The sequence below is a fragment of the Diplotaxodon limnothrissa genome, linkage group LG3 (genome assembly GCF_057381915.1).
Source record: "Diplotaxodon limnothrissa isolate DT_005_m linkage group LG3, D_limnothrissa_male_GT1.1, whole genome shotgun sequence".
NCBI classification, from domain to species: Eukaryota; Metazoa; Chordata; class Actinopteri; order Cichliformes; family Cichlidae; genus Diplotaxodon; species Diplotaxodon limnothrissa.
In genome coordinates this window covers 59,685,555-59,700,724 of record NC_140598.1, presented here as the reverse complement: position 1 = coordinate 59,700,724, position 15,170 = coordinate 59,685,555, and the positions used below count along the sequence as shown (strand labels likewise).

Genomic DNA, 15,170 nt, shown 5'->3' with positions numbered 1-15,170 from the left:
GGTATTGAGCTCTTGGCAAGTAAGCAAATAAGAATATTTCCAGAATTCAAACTATTGCTTTAACAACCTGAACGGGAATGGGGTATTATAACTGAGCAGACCACGGAGTCATTAAAATTAAACAGCCTCACAATCATCCAAATATCATATTTGGCTTTTGATATGATGTTTAACTTTCATGACTTTATCCAAAGCACACAGAAGTGTACTTCAAACTAGATTAGAGTAATGGCAACCGCAGAAAGAAACGCCTAGATGGAATTTCTGAATTGTGAACAAGTGCTGGCTGTCAGTTTGGTTTGCCAGCACGGTCCTGATAAACACAGAGGACAACAGCAGCTTTAAGTTTCTTCAGCTGTCACCAAGATTATAGTTCTGCGCCCCTATAAGTGAACTGCTGTGCAGTATTTCAAGTCTGACAAAATAATCCCAACCAGATTGTGGGAAATGAGCCCAAAAAGCAAGCATTTTATGGTCCAGCGTGCTTCACTCAATTTACAGGGTTTTGAAATGGAGCCAAAACCTGTAATCCCAAAATGATGCCAGGTTCCCAAACCTCTGTACAATTAATGAGCAACTTGTGATTCCATGGGACTTTGTTTACAAGCCCAAGTCTGCTTGTAATTATGCAACGTGAATATAAACAAGTCCACAAATTTCGGAAAAAGTCTACTTGGCCTATTCATTTTGGTAATGACCAAAGCGAACATGGAAGCGTGTGCTCTAAAAACAAGACAGAAAAAAAAAGAAAAATCGATTGAATGAAACGTGCAAACACTCTGCATAAGAGGCAAATGTTAATGCTGTTAAAGTTATTTCTTTTTTTTCTTTTTTTAATTGACTCTTAAGATTCATATTCATTCATTCATTCATTTATTTATTCATTTTCAGGCACAACAAATACCTATATTGAACATAAAATACACAAAACAAAAAACAAAACTTGCCTGAAAAAGGAGTGGGACGAAGAAAACTTATTAAATCCCACCCCTATACTCACTCATCAACAAAAAAAACCAATAAACTTCCCGCAGCTACGCCCATCATTGCATACAGACCCATCAACAGCCCCGGGCAGATACAAGCATCTAAGCGGCAGCTCGCAACCAACAATTAGAGCCTTCCTAACTGAATACAGAATATATAAATTATAAATTGCATTACCACAGGTAACAGGCAGTAATAACTACAAGTAACAGACACACATACATATACATACATATATATCTACACACACAAGTACATATATGTACATACATACGCACACTTTATTTTTTATTTTTTATTTTGGAATCCATACCAGCAATGGTAAGAGGACAGACATTACAGAGCACACTAAAACCCATCATTGAGTATACTGTGACCAGACCAACTGTTTGTAGAGAAATTTAAATCTATGAATATTTTTGCATTGTTTCAATTGTAAACTCAGACTGTTCCAGATTTTCACACCACATACAGACACACAAAAGCCTTTACGGGTTGTTCGAGTTCTGGGTAATTTGAATTCTCCAAAGCCTCTCACATTATAAACCTTTTCTCGAATTTCAAATCTAGTTTGTAAATTTGCTGGTAAAAGTTTAGTAAAAGCTTTATACAAAATTATGGATGTATTGTAATTAACCAGATCCTGGAATTTAAGTAACTTTGCCTGAAGAAAGAATTTGTGAGTATGATCTAGATAACCAGCCTTGTGAATAATACGCAGTGCTCGTTTCTGTACTGTGACTAATGGATTAGTTGTATTTTTATATGTATTTCCCCACACTTCCACACAATATGTAAGATATGGAAGAACCAGGGTACAGTACAGAGTACGAAGTGCATCTTTATCAAGGAATTGTTTCACTTTGTTCAAAACTGCGAGGCTTCTGGAAATTTTGGTTTTTATGTGTCTGACGTGGGGTTTCCATGAAATTTTGTTATCAATTATAACTCCCAAAAATTTGTTTTCACTCACATTATCAATTGGTACACCTTCAATGATAATTGGTAATTCTATATTATATTTTAAATTACCAAAAAACATTGCTTTAGTTTTATTTATATTTAATGATAATTTATTTATGTCCATCCATTTTTTTATTAATTTTAGCTCCCTGTTTACAGTCATTACAAGATCAGTATAATCATCGCTACTGAAAAATATGTTGGTGTCATCTGCGAACAGTATGAGTTTAAGTACTTGAGAAACATCAAAAATATCATTTATGTATACATTGAAAAGTTTTGGTCCCAACACTGACCCTTGAGGAACACCACATGTAATACCAAGTTTCTCTGAATGGTAATGCCCTATGCTAACATATTGTTCCCGACCTCTTAGGTAACTTTTTAACCAGTTACCAGCTTTCCCTCGAATACCATATCTTTCCAATTTATCCAGTAAAATTGAGTGATTGATTGTGTCGAAGGCCTTTTTGAGGTCAACAAAAATACCAACTGCATATTTATTTTTATCCAGTGTATCAGTAATTTCTTCTACTGCCTCAATTATCGCCATTGAAGTGGTTCTTTGCGTTCCGAAACCATACTGACCAACATTTATTATTTGATGTTTTTCAAGGAATTTTTCTAATCTTGAATTAAAAAGTTTTTCTAGAATTTTTGAGAATTGAGGCAGTAGAGAAATAGGCCTATAATTGGTATCATATCAGCACACTGACAGCGATCCAAGCAACTCTGTGGACAAACTGTCTGTCTCTGTTTGTTTAATTGGCTGTTTAGGAGGAATTTTAACCAAATTCCAGTTGGAATTTGTCTAAATTGAATTGTGGCCAGGCTGCAGAGGGCAGAGCAGCTGCAATGGTACAGTCAACAGACGGACCAAGGGAGAGTGAAGGAAAATGGTTTGGCTCTGGAGCCTTTACAACAAGCTCAAACAGGAAGTCATTCAACACAAAACGCACACCCATGACAAAACAACCACGCGTGCACACAGAGCACGTGCGCTTGTGTGTGTGCGGACGAGCCCGATCGCAGACGAAAGAGGGTCAGTTTGGAACACATTCCTTCCTCCCCCGAGCATGAGTCAGTATTTGTGTGTGTGTGTCATTTGATGTGCCTACAGCAGACTTCCTAAAGGCCATTCAGAAACAGAGCTAAAGAAATCTAAAAACAATAAAAGTGGAAGAGAATACAGCAGCTGAATGGGTGACGTGTGTGAAATACAAGAGAGATGAATTAACGGAGGAAAGAAAGAGAGCGAGGCTGAAGCTTGAAGGGATGGTGAGGGAAGAACAGGATAAAAATCAGAGACATGTTGGGGAGGGACAAAGTAATGAGGAAGAGAGGAAAAGAGGGGGGTCGAATGAGGGTTTTTCATATAAACAAACTGTACCGCGCTCAGGCACTTTCTGTATATGTGTGTGTTTCCTAATGCTTATCTCAGTTTGCTAAGTACTTAAAGGAATACACCAAGTCTGTGACACAGCTGGCTTAAAACTTTGGCGAACATCACTCTGAGAAGAGAAAAATCACATTCAATATTCTTAAATATCGCAGTTAATAAATGACAAGCAACCACCAATAGTTACAAAACTACTGGCTCGCTATTATTTTGGATTCACGCTCAATTTAAAGCAGATGACGTCCAGTTTAAACACACCTCTGAGGCTTTAAATCTGGAAAGCTGCATCGTTCTGTTTCTGTGTCGGAAAAGCAAAAAAAACAACTTTTAAATCAAACACAATCAAATCAAAGCCGCACGCCTACATTTTCTTGTTTCCATTCCTAAACTTTGAAATATATTAATTATCTGACTGAAATGATTTTTATATTAGTACAATCAGGATGACTGTGTGTTGGGTGGGTCATTTTTGCCTGATTAAATGTTCAAAGACGCTGTGACAAAAGACTTTAAAGCCTTTTTGTTATTTCCCAGTAAAGATGAGGGCGGCTCTTTGTGCGAAAACAAAACATAACAAAAGAAAAAAAGAAGGGAAAATAATTCAACAAAAATACTGATATTTCAAACATTAATTGAAATATCAGTGTCGACTCATAAGCGGTGCATTTCTTCATTTTTTAAAAAGTGTAACCACAGGAAAACTTTGGGGCAACTGCGCCCCGAAGACCTTACTAATCGGAAGGTCGGTGGTTCATTTCCCGGCTCCTCCGGCGTCTGCATGTTGAAGTGTCCCGGGGCAAGTTAATGAACCTCAAATTGCCCCATTGAATCCTTCAGAGTGTGTGTTAGGAAGTACTTAAAGGCATAGAGTACAGCGCAGTGGGAATGGGCTTTGAGCGGTCGGTCAGTGCAGGATTCTGCAGACCTCAGCTGGGCTGCCATGTTCTTTTTAGAGAGAATAAGCTTTCTCCTGGCAACCCTTCCAAACAAAACACACTTCTTCAGTCTTTTTCTAATTGTACTGTAGTGAGCTTTGAACATTTGTAATGCTAACTGAGGCCTGTAGACTCTGAGATGTAACAGAGTTTCTGCATTGCACTGCACAGTCTGACCTTGGGGTGAATTTGCTGGGATGTAGTTTCCTGTGGAGACTGTGTTACCCTTAACGCACACCTAAATGCTCCAGATCACTAAACTGCCAAAGCATCTGCTTTTATTCAAATGAAAATACCACTCCACTAACCATTTTGTCATTTACTAGTCCAAATATGCAAAATGTGCTTCTTCTTGAAGAGTTTCTTGCAATGGATAAATAAAACTCATCTTATCTTGTGTCTGGGACAAATAAAGGCATCAATTTGGAGACAACTGAAAGAAAATGAATGCTGACTAACTGCTTTAAAACTGGTAACCTTCGTTTTTCCAGCTGTTTATTCTCTAAAACATTAGCGAACCGGCGTGTGTGTTATCTGTCCACTCAAGATGCCCATTTTGTCCCACTCGTACGGCAACGATGCCCAATGTACAATAACAGGCAGCTTCAAATCCTGCCATCGTAAAGCTGACACCAGATAATGTTTATATGTTGATTTTGGTGAAATAACTTGCTATAAAACGGCTGTTTGCTTTAGCCCTATATTAAAACGAGAGGAAGGTGCAGCAGCGCAAAACACACACTAACTCTTCGTGTTTTGTTAGAGAACGAACGGAAATCAAAGGGAGTAAGTTCAACAGCAGTTTGTCAGCCTTGAAGTTATTGCTGAAAGAATGCGGAGCTGAAAATATGCACAAAAAATACCAAACTTTTACTTGCTTTAACGCAGCATTTATCGTGCTGTGTGGAAAGGGAGGAAACTGAGATGCTCGTTGACTCTCTGCTGGCTAATTAGAAGCATCTTTTTCACTCACAGTCTGACTGTGTGAAAGAAGCCGACCCGTGTTCCTGAATAAAAGCACCGAGTCTCTCGCTTTCTTTAAATATTAATTCAGTCTGTTTCATGTCTAAGAACCTTTCTGGACACCGACTAGCCGGAGGCTTTAATCTCCAAACTCTCAACCACAGTCTCACTTCGCGATGCCGATTTTAATCCTCAGAGCAAACGTGCAGAGCGCTCCTCTGCACGTTTTAGTAGCAACAGGCCCTTTTGCGTCGCCGTAACTCACTTGTTGACAGCGAAGGGAAAAAAAACGGAAAACAGAGAGGAGCGAGAGACAGACAAGGGCACGCACATATTTTTAAGTGTTCACACACTTAATAAGCGGTATAACCATTTCCTGGGAATTCCCTTTGAGAGACAGAGAAACAGAAAGCTAGTGTGTGAGAGAAGGGAAGGAAATCAAAGGGAGTTCAATGTGTTGCGTGACGAGACACTTTCCATGAAGGCCTGAAACATACACACACCATTTTATTGTGATGACATGTCGGGCTGTGTTGCTTATAAGTTGTCTTACTTTCAAACACTCTTGTGGTTCTTTTTCTTTTTTTTCACCCTGTTAAATTGCACTTGGCTGAAAGTTTCTCTGCGTCTTGTGTGTCAACACAACTGCACCATGTCTGCAAAGTGCTGCTATGATAACGGCTTTATTGGAGCTACACACCTGCCCGGCAGCGAGATTGTTGATGACCTGCACCGCACATGGATAAACACACTGTGGTGTACACAGTGCGAGCAGCTGTAATATAAATCCAACACACAGGGCCTGCAGACTGAGCCCTTCAGTCAGCCACTCCGTTAATCATTGATGGACGCCCAGACACATGGACACACACAGGTCAGTGACACAGGCTGGTGTGTGTTTAGGTTTCCCCGTACACACTTCAGAAGAGAGAGAGAGAGAGAGAGAGAGAGAGAGAGAGAGGTCTGAGCTGAACCGGAGCCCAGGGGGAAACCGGCTTGACAAGAATTCAGCACAACACTCACATTCAAGCACAGATGCCTGCTGGCGACTACATGGGGAACTTTTTTTTGGCTGGAGTATCTGATTAACGCACACATTTGCAAATAAAGTGCGCTGCTGTGTTGAGCACAGACTGTGCACATACACCTGTAAATACATTATTACATCTGTGTCTACATCTCAGCCACACACGCACGCGCGCACGCACAGGCACGCGCGACAGTGGGCCTACTGTCAAAACTGTCATGTTGTCCCTTGTCGTGTCTTTTTAGTCAAAGCGTGCCGCATCAGGACGGCCGATCGCGCTCGTGTCGCTTCAAGGTCTTTTGCGACACGCAAACATAAATGGCACACTATTATGCGTTTGCTCTGAAGGAAACTTTCAGACATTTCATTCTCACCTCGTCCCACTTGACGAATTTGCCGCCCTTCTTCAGCTCTTCGTGGACGGCCACGGGTTTCAGCTGCAGCGCGTGGACTCCCGGCTTGGCCCCGGCCATGACAAGGGACTCCCAGCCCGGGTGCCAACGCCTAAACCCCGGCTACGGCGACTTGGAACTCCTCGGAAGGAACAGAAGGCTCTTCCTTCCTGCACTTCCAGCCCCAGAGCTTCTTTTACTGTTCTTCTTCTTCTTCTTTTTCCGGGGAGAGGGTTAATTGAAACACCGAGCGAGGAAGGCAGGGAGGGAGGTTCTTAAAAGTCAGGCACTGTCCTTAAAAGTTAGCGAGCCTCCCCGAGAGTTTGAAGAACATGAGTAAAATCCAGACTAAAGACAGGACTCGGGTTGTTTCAGTGCGCACCGCCGCCGCCGTGTCTTGTCCGCGTCCACGCAAAGCGGTGACGCGCCTATAATTCCACTTTTTAAAAATTATAAGCTTTGATTCATATATTTGTTTATTTGTGCAGAATCCTTTAATCACGCACTTGAGCCCTTGGAGAGATCCTTTCCTTCCTTCCTTCCTTCCATCTGGTCGACCCCTCTCTCCTCTCCCTCTCGTTCCACTACCAACTTTCTCTGCTTCCTCTCTCTCTCCCTTGTCGCCTCCGACGCGTTTTTTTTTCTTCTTCTCTCCTCCTCCTCTCCTCCCTGCATGTTTTCTGTAGGAAAAAAAAGAGAGGATTTTTGAGAGGAGAGAGGGACGGCGTCAGATAGCGCTGAGTGAATGAGAATGGGGTGGAGGGAGGGGGGGTGTAGTAAAATGGGTGTGTTTTAATTCAGTTCCTCTGCCTGCTTCTCTGTCTCCTCTGTACAGCATGCATGCAACAAAAGCTCAGAGAACACGGTCCAGCATATCACATATATGCACGATTGTTCCTGTTCCATGATTCAGCATCTCCAAATCTCCCCAACTCCATTCAATCCTAACTCTGCTTCCATTACACTGGGAGACCTGGAAGTGTCATATTTAAAAAATAATGACCCTTTTTTAGACAGTTTGGTCCCTTATTTGAAGTAAATCTACAAACTTCCCATCGTGCAAATTCAAACTGTCTTCCGTTAACGTTATGCTTTTCCCTACATTTACCTCTAAGTTCATATAAAACATGGCCAAGGTCACGGTAAGGTCATCTCAGGCTCTTCTTGCTTTGAGCAAAGAAGCTCCGCCCAGCTAATGTTCCAAGTTTCTTTTTGCTAGGCTAGGGTAAACCAATCAGAACCCCCAAACCAACCACAGGCAGATGGCCGCCCCTCCCTGAGTCTAGTTTTGCCAGAGGTTTCTCCTTGTTAAAAGGAAGTTTTTCCTTCCCACTGTTGCCAAGTACTTGTTCATAGGGGGTCATTTGGGAGTTTCTCTGTATTACTGTAGGAACATCTGTTTAGCACTTTGGCTGACACCCTATGTCTTTTAAATGTGCTATACAATTAAAGTTGACTTGATTTGACACTGTGTTGTTAGTGTTTAATGCCGAGCGGAAGACCACACCTATGGCCAATTTAGAATCACCAATTAAAATAGCATGCATGCCTTCAGAGTGTGAGACCGGAGTGATTCGGAAACTTCCCACACAGAAACACGCTAGCCAACCAGCCCAGAATCTTCACCATACGTCACGCCATTCTGCTAATCTTTAAAAATCCTCCAAATAAAACAACATAAAGGGAAAAGAAATCCCTCTTGTTTTCTCCGTGCGTACAGAGAGGACACAAACATTTTCTCTTTTGAGCAAAGACAGAAGAGTGACACAAACTATTGCTCTGAGGCACGGGGCAAGGAAAGCTGGGTACTGACGTAAGAGGAATAAAATATTGTGTAAGGCCGTTTTTCATTAAATATCACAGGCGCACGTAGGTCCCCCATGAAAATATTAGAGACATTTCCTGTAGTTCACTGCAGGGTGCAAAAGCAATCACCAAGTTCTTTTCATTCTGAATTACTCTCGCCTTCGAGTGCTTTAAGTCTGCTTCTTTGTTGACACTGATAGATTGCCTGCACAGTCAGCAGTGTTATTAAAAGACAGTATCACTGTTATTGGAAATGCATAGTAATCAGCTTAAGAGGTGATTTTGGAGCAATGAGTGGTCCTGTAACTCAGGAAGTTGGAATGCGCCATTAAGGACGGGCTCAAGATAACAAATCTGCGTTCCAGAAACAGGAAATAAATCCGAGGACTGGCAGGTGAGGTAACTGAAGATCTTTTCCCCCCTCCCCTCCTCCAGATCAGTGGCAGCGTATCATGTTTAAAGAAGCATGAGAGCAACGGAGGTGGCACAGTTAGAGCACGGGCCTGTCCAAATCCTGCTGCCAAGCAACGTTTGGCTCCTCATAAAAAAGTGCTCCAGAGCAACTGATGTTTTTTAAAATTGTTTCTTTTTTTTGGCAACTATTGACATTTTCAACTCCTCTAACTACGCTGGGCAAGAATGTGAGATATGCTGCAGCTTGCTGACTGACAGCAATTGAGTCTTGTGTGTGCGTTTCCTTGAAATCAAAAATCATGACCCTGAATGAGGCACACTTTCTGTACAGCATCTTGCATGACACCACACAAACACAGGGAGGATTGATGCATGTGCATTCTTTCTGCAGTGCAGCACGCATGCATGAGCACGGGGCCGTGGCACATCTTCTGTGGGTTCACGCAAACAATGTTGGGTTGAGTCCTGCATTTGAAGCGTGGGCACCTGTGCTGTCAATAGGCCTCTCTCCACCTCCCACTCTCTGTTTCACCCAGTTCTCTTCCTCTGGCTGCCCTATCTTCTCCCTGCTAAACAAACTCCCTCTCTCCTCCTCACTATCTCATCTCTCATTCCAACAGGTGTCGCGCTCCCATTGGCTGCTGAGGCTTATCTGCAAAGAAAAAAAAATTAGGTAATGGAATTAGGTAACAAAACATGATAAAAGAGTGAATGCAGACGCTTACTTACATGCTTACATTGCATGTTTTCAAACTGTACCTGGAGTAAGATCAAGATCCTGGAGGGTGCTTCAGCCCTCAGGTCTCTGAAACAAAATCTCTCATGACCTAAAAACCACAAATAATGTGTGTATTGTGTATGAAGTGTGTGTGCGTGTGTCTAAGGTGAGACTAAACCTTAAACCTTTTCCTGTTAAAAGGGTGTTTTTCCTTCCCACTGTCACCATCTGCTTTCACATAGGGGTCACTGTTGGTCTTTATCTTGAGGCAACTGCCGTTGTGATTTGGCGTTATATAAATAAAACTGAAATTAAATTAAATTGCCCATCAACTACTTTAGAGGAAGAATAAAGGAAATTATGCAAAGGAGGACAGGCAAAGCACAAGGAAGTATCATTTGCTAAGAAGCGTGAAAAGGAAGGCGCAGAAATAGTGCGCATTGACTGGAAACGTAACTGCAGTGAGTCCGAGATCTAATCACGCTCAGGCATTTAGTTTTCATGCAACAAGGAAGTCGAAATCTTTATTCTTCCTTACTGTTTGGTTTACCCACAGTTAAACAAAAGAAAGCAAAGTTGAATATTTAGAGAGAAGGAAAATAAAGAAAGTGAAAGATGATCAAAATAGCTTCCTGATAAAGAGGGTTAAGAAAAGAGACCAAAAAAAGGCAACAGGAACAAAATAAGGGACGCATAGAAGAGATGTGGAGAACGGGAAGACCCCACCACCACCACCCAGATCTTTTCCCCTCTCAGTCTAGTAACAGCCAGATCTTTCTCTCCAACGCAAAGCAAAGAACTCACAAAGACACATTGTGCAAAGACACACAGGCATATTCACTGTCTCTCCGCACAGAAGCATATACAGTGCACAGACTAGCTTTAATGGGAAAGGCCTGACTCAGTCAACGGTAGCAGAGAAAACTTGATCAGATTACTGTTAACAGTGTAGCAGAGATTTTGGCCTGAAGATGCTGACGGTTCACTGGAGGCCGAGAAAAGCTATCATGTGGGCGTGTAGGCGATGTGCTGATTACAGTCCCGCCCCCCAACACCCCAAGAGGCATTCAGACACAATGCAGATTCACATTACAAGAACTTTGATTTACCTGTGGTGCAGCTCCATTCATTTGAGTCTACTCTTTCCAAATGAGATGAGAGCTCCCCAATGCCCCCAAGAGCTCCCTATGGGGGAATCCACTCATTTATTATAGATTACTGATCGCGAAGCCCATTTACAACTGCGATCTGATCTTATGATGCCATCTAGTGGCTGCACAGCAACACTACTGTCTCTTTTTGTTCATTGCAAGATTGATTGTGCAATAATTAGGAATGTGGACGTACTAGATCCAGCTATGCCTCACTTGTTAAGAGGATACAGGGCTGATACCTACCTGTGCACACCTCAATCACAGTAGCCTGTGTTAAGCACAGGTGTATTTGCACAGGTGAGTCAACACTGTGTACACAGCATACAGTAGAGGTTGCAAGGTTCTGCTTTGATTTATTACTTTGGCGGAGAGAGAAAAGGGAAAAGAGAGCAAGACTACTCCACAAAATTGCGGCAGTTATTGAAATAAATAGAAAAGCACCTTTTTTGTCGAATATTTATTTATTCAGGCAGTTAGTAAACCCAAAGGAGCTGGTCTGGGACATGTGCATTAAAACAAATAAGTCTTCTTAACCAGAGAGTTTCTCCCTGTGTCTGTCTCTGTGTTGCATCACAAAGCTGACCACACAGGAAAGAGCACGTCAACAGCTCCCCCACGTGGATGTCCTCTTTCAGAATCAGAATCAGAATCAGAAAGGGGTTTATTGCCAAATGTTGAGCAGGTTTACAACATTAGGAAATTGCTGCGGTGCTTAGTGCAAACATACTGTCATAAATAACGCTTAAATAGACATGAGAAAAAAAATAAGAATAAGAATTAAAAGTGCTAAGTAGATAGATATATACATGATATATACATGAGTGCAGGTGGTGATCAGTGCCAAACATGGAATGATGCAGTGAACACAGCGTAGGGTCATGTGTTAATGGTGGGAACAGTCATACGGTTATTGTTCATGAGTCCAACAGCAGAGGGGAAGAAACTGTTCTTATGGCGAGAGGTTCTGGTGCGAATGGACCGGAGCCTCCTGCCTGAGGGGAGCAGGTCAAACAGACTGTGTCCAGGGTGAGAAGGGTCAGCTGAGATCCGAGCTGCACGCCCCAGTGTCCTGGAGGTGTACAGGTCCTGCAGAGATGGGAGTCTGCAGCCAATCACCTTCTCAGCAGAGCGCACAACACGCTGCAGTCTCTGTTTGTCCCTGATAGTGGCTCCAGCGTACCACACGGTGATGGAGGAGGTGAGGATGGACTCGATGATTGCAGTGTAGAATTGCATCATCGTCCGTGTTGGCAGGTTGAATTTCTTCAGCTGCCTCAGGAAGTACATCCTCTGCTGGGCTTTCTTGATGACGGAGGTGATGGTGGGCTCCCACTTCAGGTCCTGGGTGATGGTGGTACCCAGGAAGCGGAATGAGTCCACAGAGGTGATGGGGGTGTCAGTCAGGATGATGGTGGGGAGTGGGGCTGTGTGCTTCCACAATAATCTCCACTGTCTTCTGGGCATTCAGCACCAGGTTGTTGTGGCTGCACCAGGACCCCAAACGTTCAACCTCCCTCCTGTAGGCAGACTCATCCCCGTCCGAGATGAGTCCAATAACGGTGGTGTCATCTGCAAACTTGATTATCTTGACAGACTGGTGGGTGGAGGTGCAGCAGTTGGTGTATCACCTTGTTGTTGAATTGTGCTATACAAATAAACTTGCCTTGCCTTGCCTTGCAGGGAGAAGAGCAGAGGAGAAAGAACACAGCCCTGAGGGGAGCCGGTGCTGATGGTCCGGGAGTCCGAGACATTCTTTCCCAGCCTCACATGCTGCTTCCTGTCCGTCAGGAAGTCAGTGATCCACCGGCAGATGGGATCAGGCACATTCATCTGGGAAAGCTTGCCTCGGAGATGGTCTGGAAGGATGGTGTTGAAGGCAGAGCTGAAGTCAACAAACAGGATCCTGGCGTAGGTTCCTGGGGAGTCCAGATGCTGCAGGATGAAGTGTAGAGCCATGTTGATGGCGTCATCTACAGACCTGTTGGCTCTATATGCAAACTGCAGGGGGTCCAGGAGGGGGGCCGTGAGGGTCTTGAGATAGGAGAGAACCAGGCGCTCAAATGACTTGATGACCACAGATGTCAGAGCCACAGGTCTGTAGTCATTTAGTCCAGTGATCCTAGGTTTCTTGGGGACAGGGATTATGGTAGAGGACTTGAAGCAGGCAGGCACATGACATGCCTGCAGTGAGGAGTTGAAAATGCCAGAAAACACTGGGGCCAGCTCGTTTGCACAGTGTCTGAGGGTGGCAGGAGACACATCGTCTGGGCCGGGAGCTTTTCAAGCATTCAGATTCTTAAACTGCTTCCTCACATCTGCTTCATGAATATGAAGAGTTGTGGTGGGAGGAGGTGGTGTGAAATCCTCCTTTGTGTGGGGTGAGGAGGGGGGTGTTGTAGGTGAAGTGTTTGATGGTGGTGATGGCTCTATGGAGGGGGGAGAGGTGGGGGAATGAGTGTCCAAAGTGTCTCTATTGTTGGGGCCGTTGGAGGTGTGAAGGCTGCCTGATGGCTCGTCAAAACAGCAGTAAACAAAGAAACAAAGAAACAAAGCAGATGGCACTGCCTTTCTGGGTGAATTTCTGACTAAATAAGTATAGTTTCAGCTAAAACGTTGCAGCATGTCATTAATTTGTAGTCCTGCATGGAAACATACAGTGGATTTATCTATGTACTTATTTTTTATCACCAGAGTATATGCATATATTCTCTGAGTTGTATCAGATATTGACCTTATGAGACTTTTAATACAGAGCATCAGTATCGGGAACTGTGAAGGTAGGAAAATGTAAAGACATCAGCCTTTAATCTTTTAGCTGCAAACTAATGAACAACCAGGTCAAATTCAGGACGCAAACCAAGTTTAAATCCACCAGCTTGGTTTGTATGCTTGTTATTAGTTCCTGTCATGTTTTTAATGTAAAACAGAAAAGTAACTAAAGGAGACAAAACTGCAATAAAGTGAAAAATTACATTTAATTTACTGAATTAGAATAGAATTAGTATAAAGTTAAGGAAAAACTAAAATACTCAAGTAGCACGTGTACTTCAGGTTTGGAGGTTGTGCAGCCATGGACTGGACGTGACAAAATAATAATAAATAGTGTTGGACAACAAATCTGGGATCCACTGTGAAACACACACACATCCACAGGCCATAATTTTCCACACTTTCCTCTCATTTCAGAAGCTCCTGATCTTTGCAAGTTTGAGATTTGTAGGCCGAATATATAAGGTTTTAACATATTTGTCACACTTTTCACTCTCACCAGTGCAGGCAGAGCTGTAACATTACATACTACGTCATGCTGACCTCCATCTCCACTGGTCTGTTTAACTGGAAGTCATAAAAAGCCATATTTCCCAGCCAGCTTCTACAACTCCAGTTAGCTGGTGTACTGGCGCTCACGCACACAGATAGTTTGGAAATGGATTTTGCTCTTTGACCTGTTGTAGCTCTATTGTTTCCTTCTATAAAAGTGACTGGTGTTTTTCACATGTAAGCGCACATGGATGTTCATGTTAGTGTGTGTACCGTACACGAGCGTGTACGGGCCTGCCTGTGCTTACTCAACTGTAAGTTTCAGACATGCTCGCTGAATAATTCAGGTTTTTCTACGTCTCGTTGCCATGGCTGTCTGTAAAATAGCTGCACACACACGCACGCATGCACGCACATAAACACACTGATGTGAACATGTTGACAGATGTGAACACCCCCATAGTCACACCAACAGAGCAAGCCGGAGACATTATGAATTCGCTCTCCCTCTCCTTACCTCCCCCTTTCACTTCGCGCTCCTGTTATTATTAAAACTCTTGTTATTAAGCAGCCTAGCCAGGGTGTAGGGTTCCCTGCTGTTACGGCACAATGGGCACACTGTGAAGAAATCTGACTGCACTGCGTTCCTATTCGTGGATCACATTCACCAAGTTGATCAGAGATGAAGTTAAATTGCAAAAGCAAACAAGAAGATCCAGCTGCGTTTTGCCCGTGGCACTGATTGCACTCTTGCAAGGGGGAGAAAGTGCATTTTGCAAACATGGGATACAATTATAATTTGCGTGTTGTGAAATAAAAGCTTCTTATTTTCACAAAGAGTGAGGTGTAGGCGTGAAAATGTACCCATATAGCCTAGATTTCACAGATTCTAGAGGAGATATTCTAACAGTTGTGAAGAAACTGAAAAAGGAAGTGTTTGAAGGGAAAAAAATACATTTGTGTGAATGTTTTTTTGTATTGGTTCAACACAATGCATGTGTCCCTACCCTACTGAGAATGCACACAACGATGGAGAACAGGCGATTTAAAAAAGGGCAAACAGGTTGTCAAAAGTTGGGCTGTGGGAGAAATCTTAACAGATCACGTGGGTAAATAACATAAGTCTTTGAAATTGTGAGGAGCACTTATAC

General features: G+C 42.9%; 1 protein-coding gene across 1 annotated transcript in view; it reads right to left on the bottom strand.

The window, feature by feature from the left end:
* The window catches only part of plcb3 (phospholipase C, beta 3 (phosphatidylinositol-specific)), a 56,089-nt gene extending 48,702 nt beyond the window's left edge, over positions 1-7,387 (bottom strand). Inside the window, exon 1 of the mRNA XM_085349666.1 lies at positions 6,649-7,387. Coding sequence (XP_085205792.1) covers positions 6,649-6,747 — 99 coding nt within the window. The 5' untranslated portion in view covers positions 6,748-7,387. The remainder of the gene's footprint in view (positions 1-6,648) is intronic.
* Between the last annotated feature and the right edge of the window lie 7,783 nt (positions 7,388-15,170).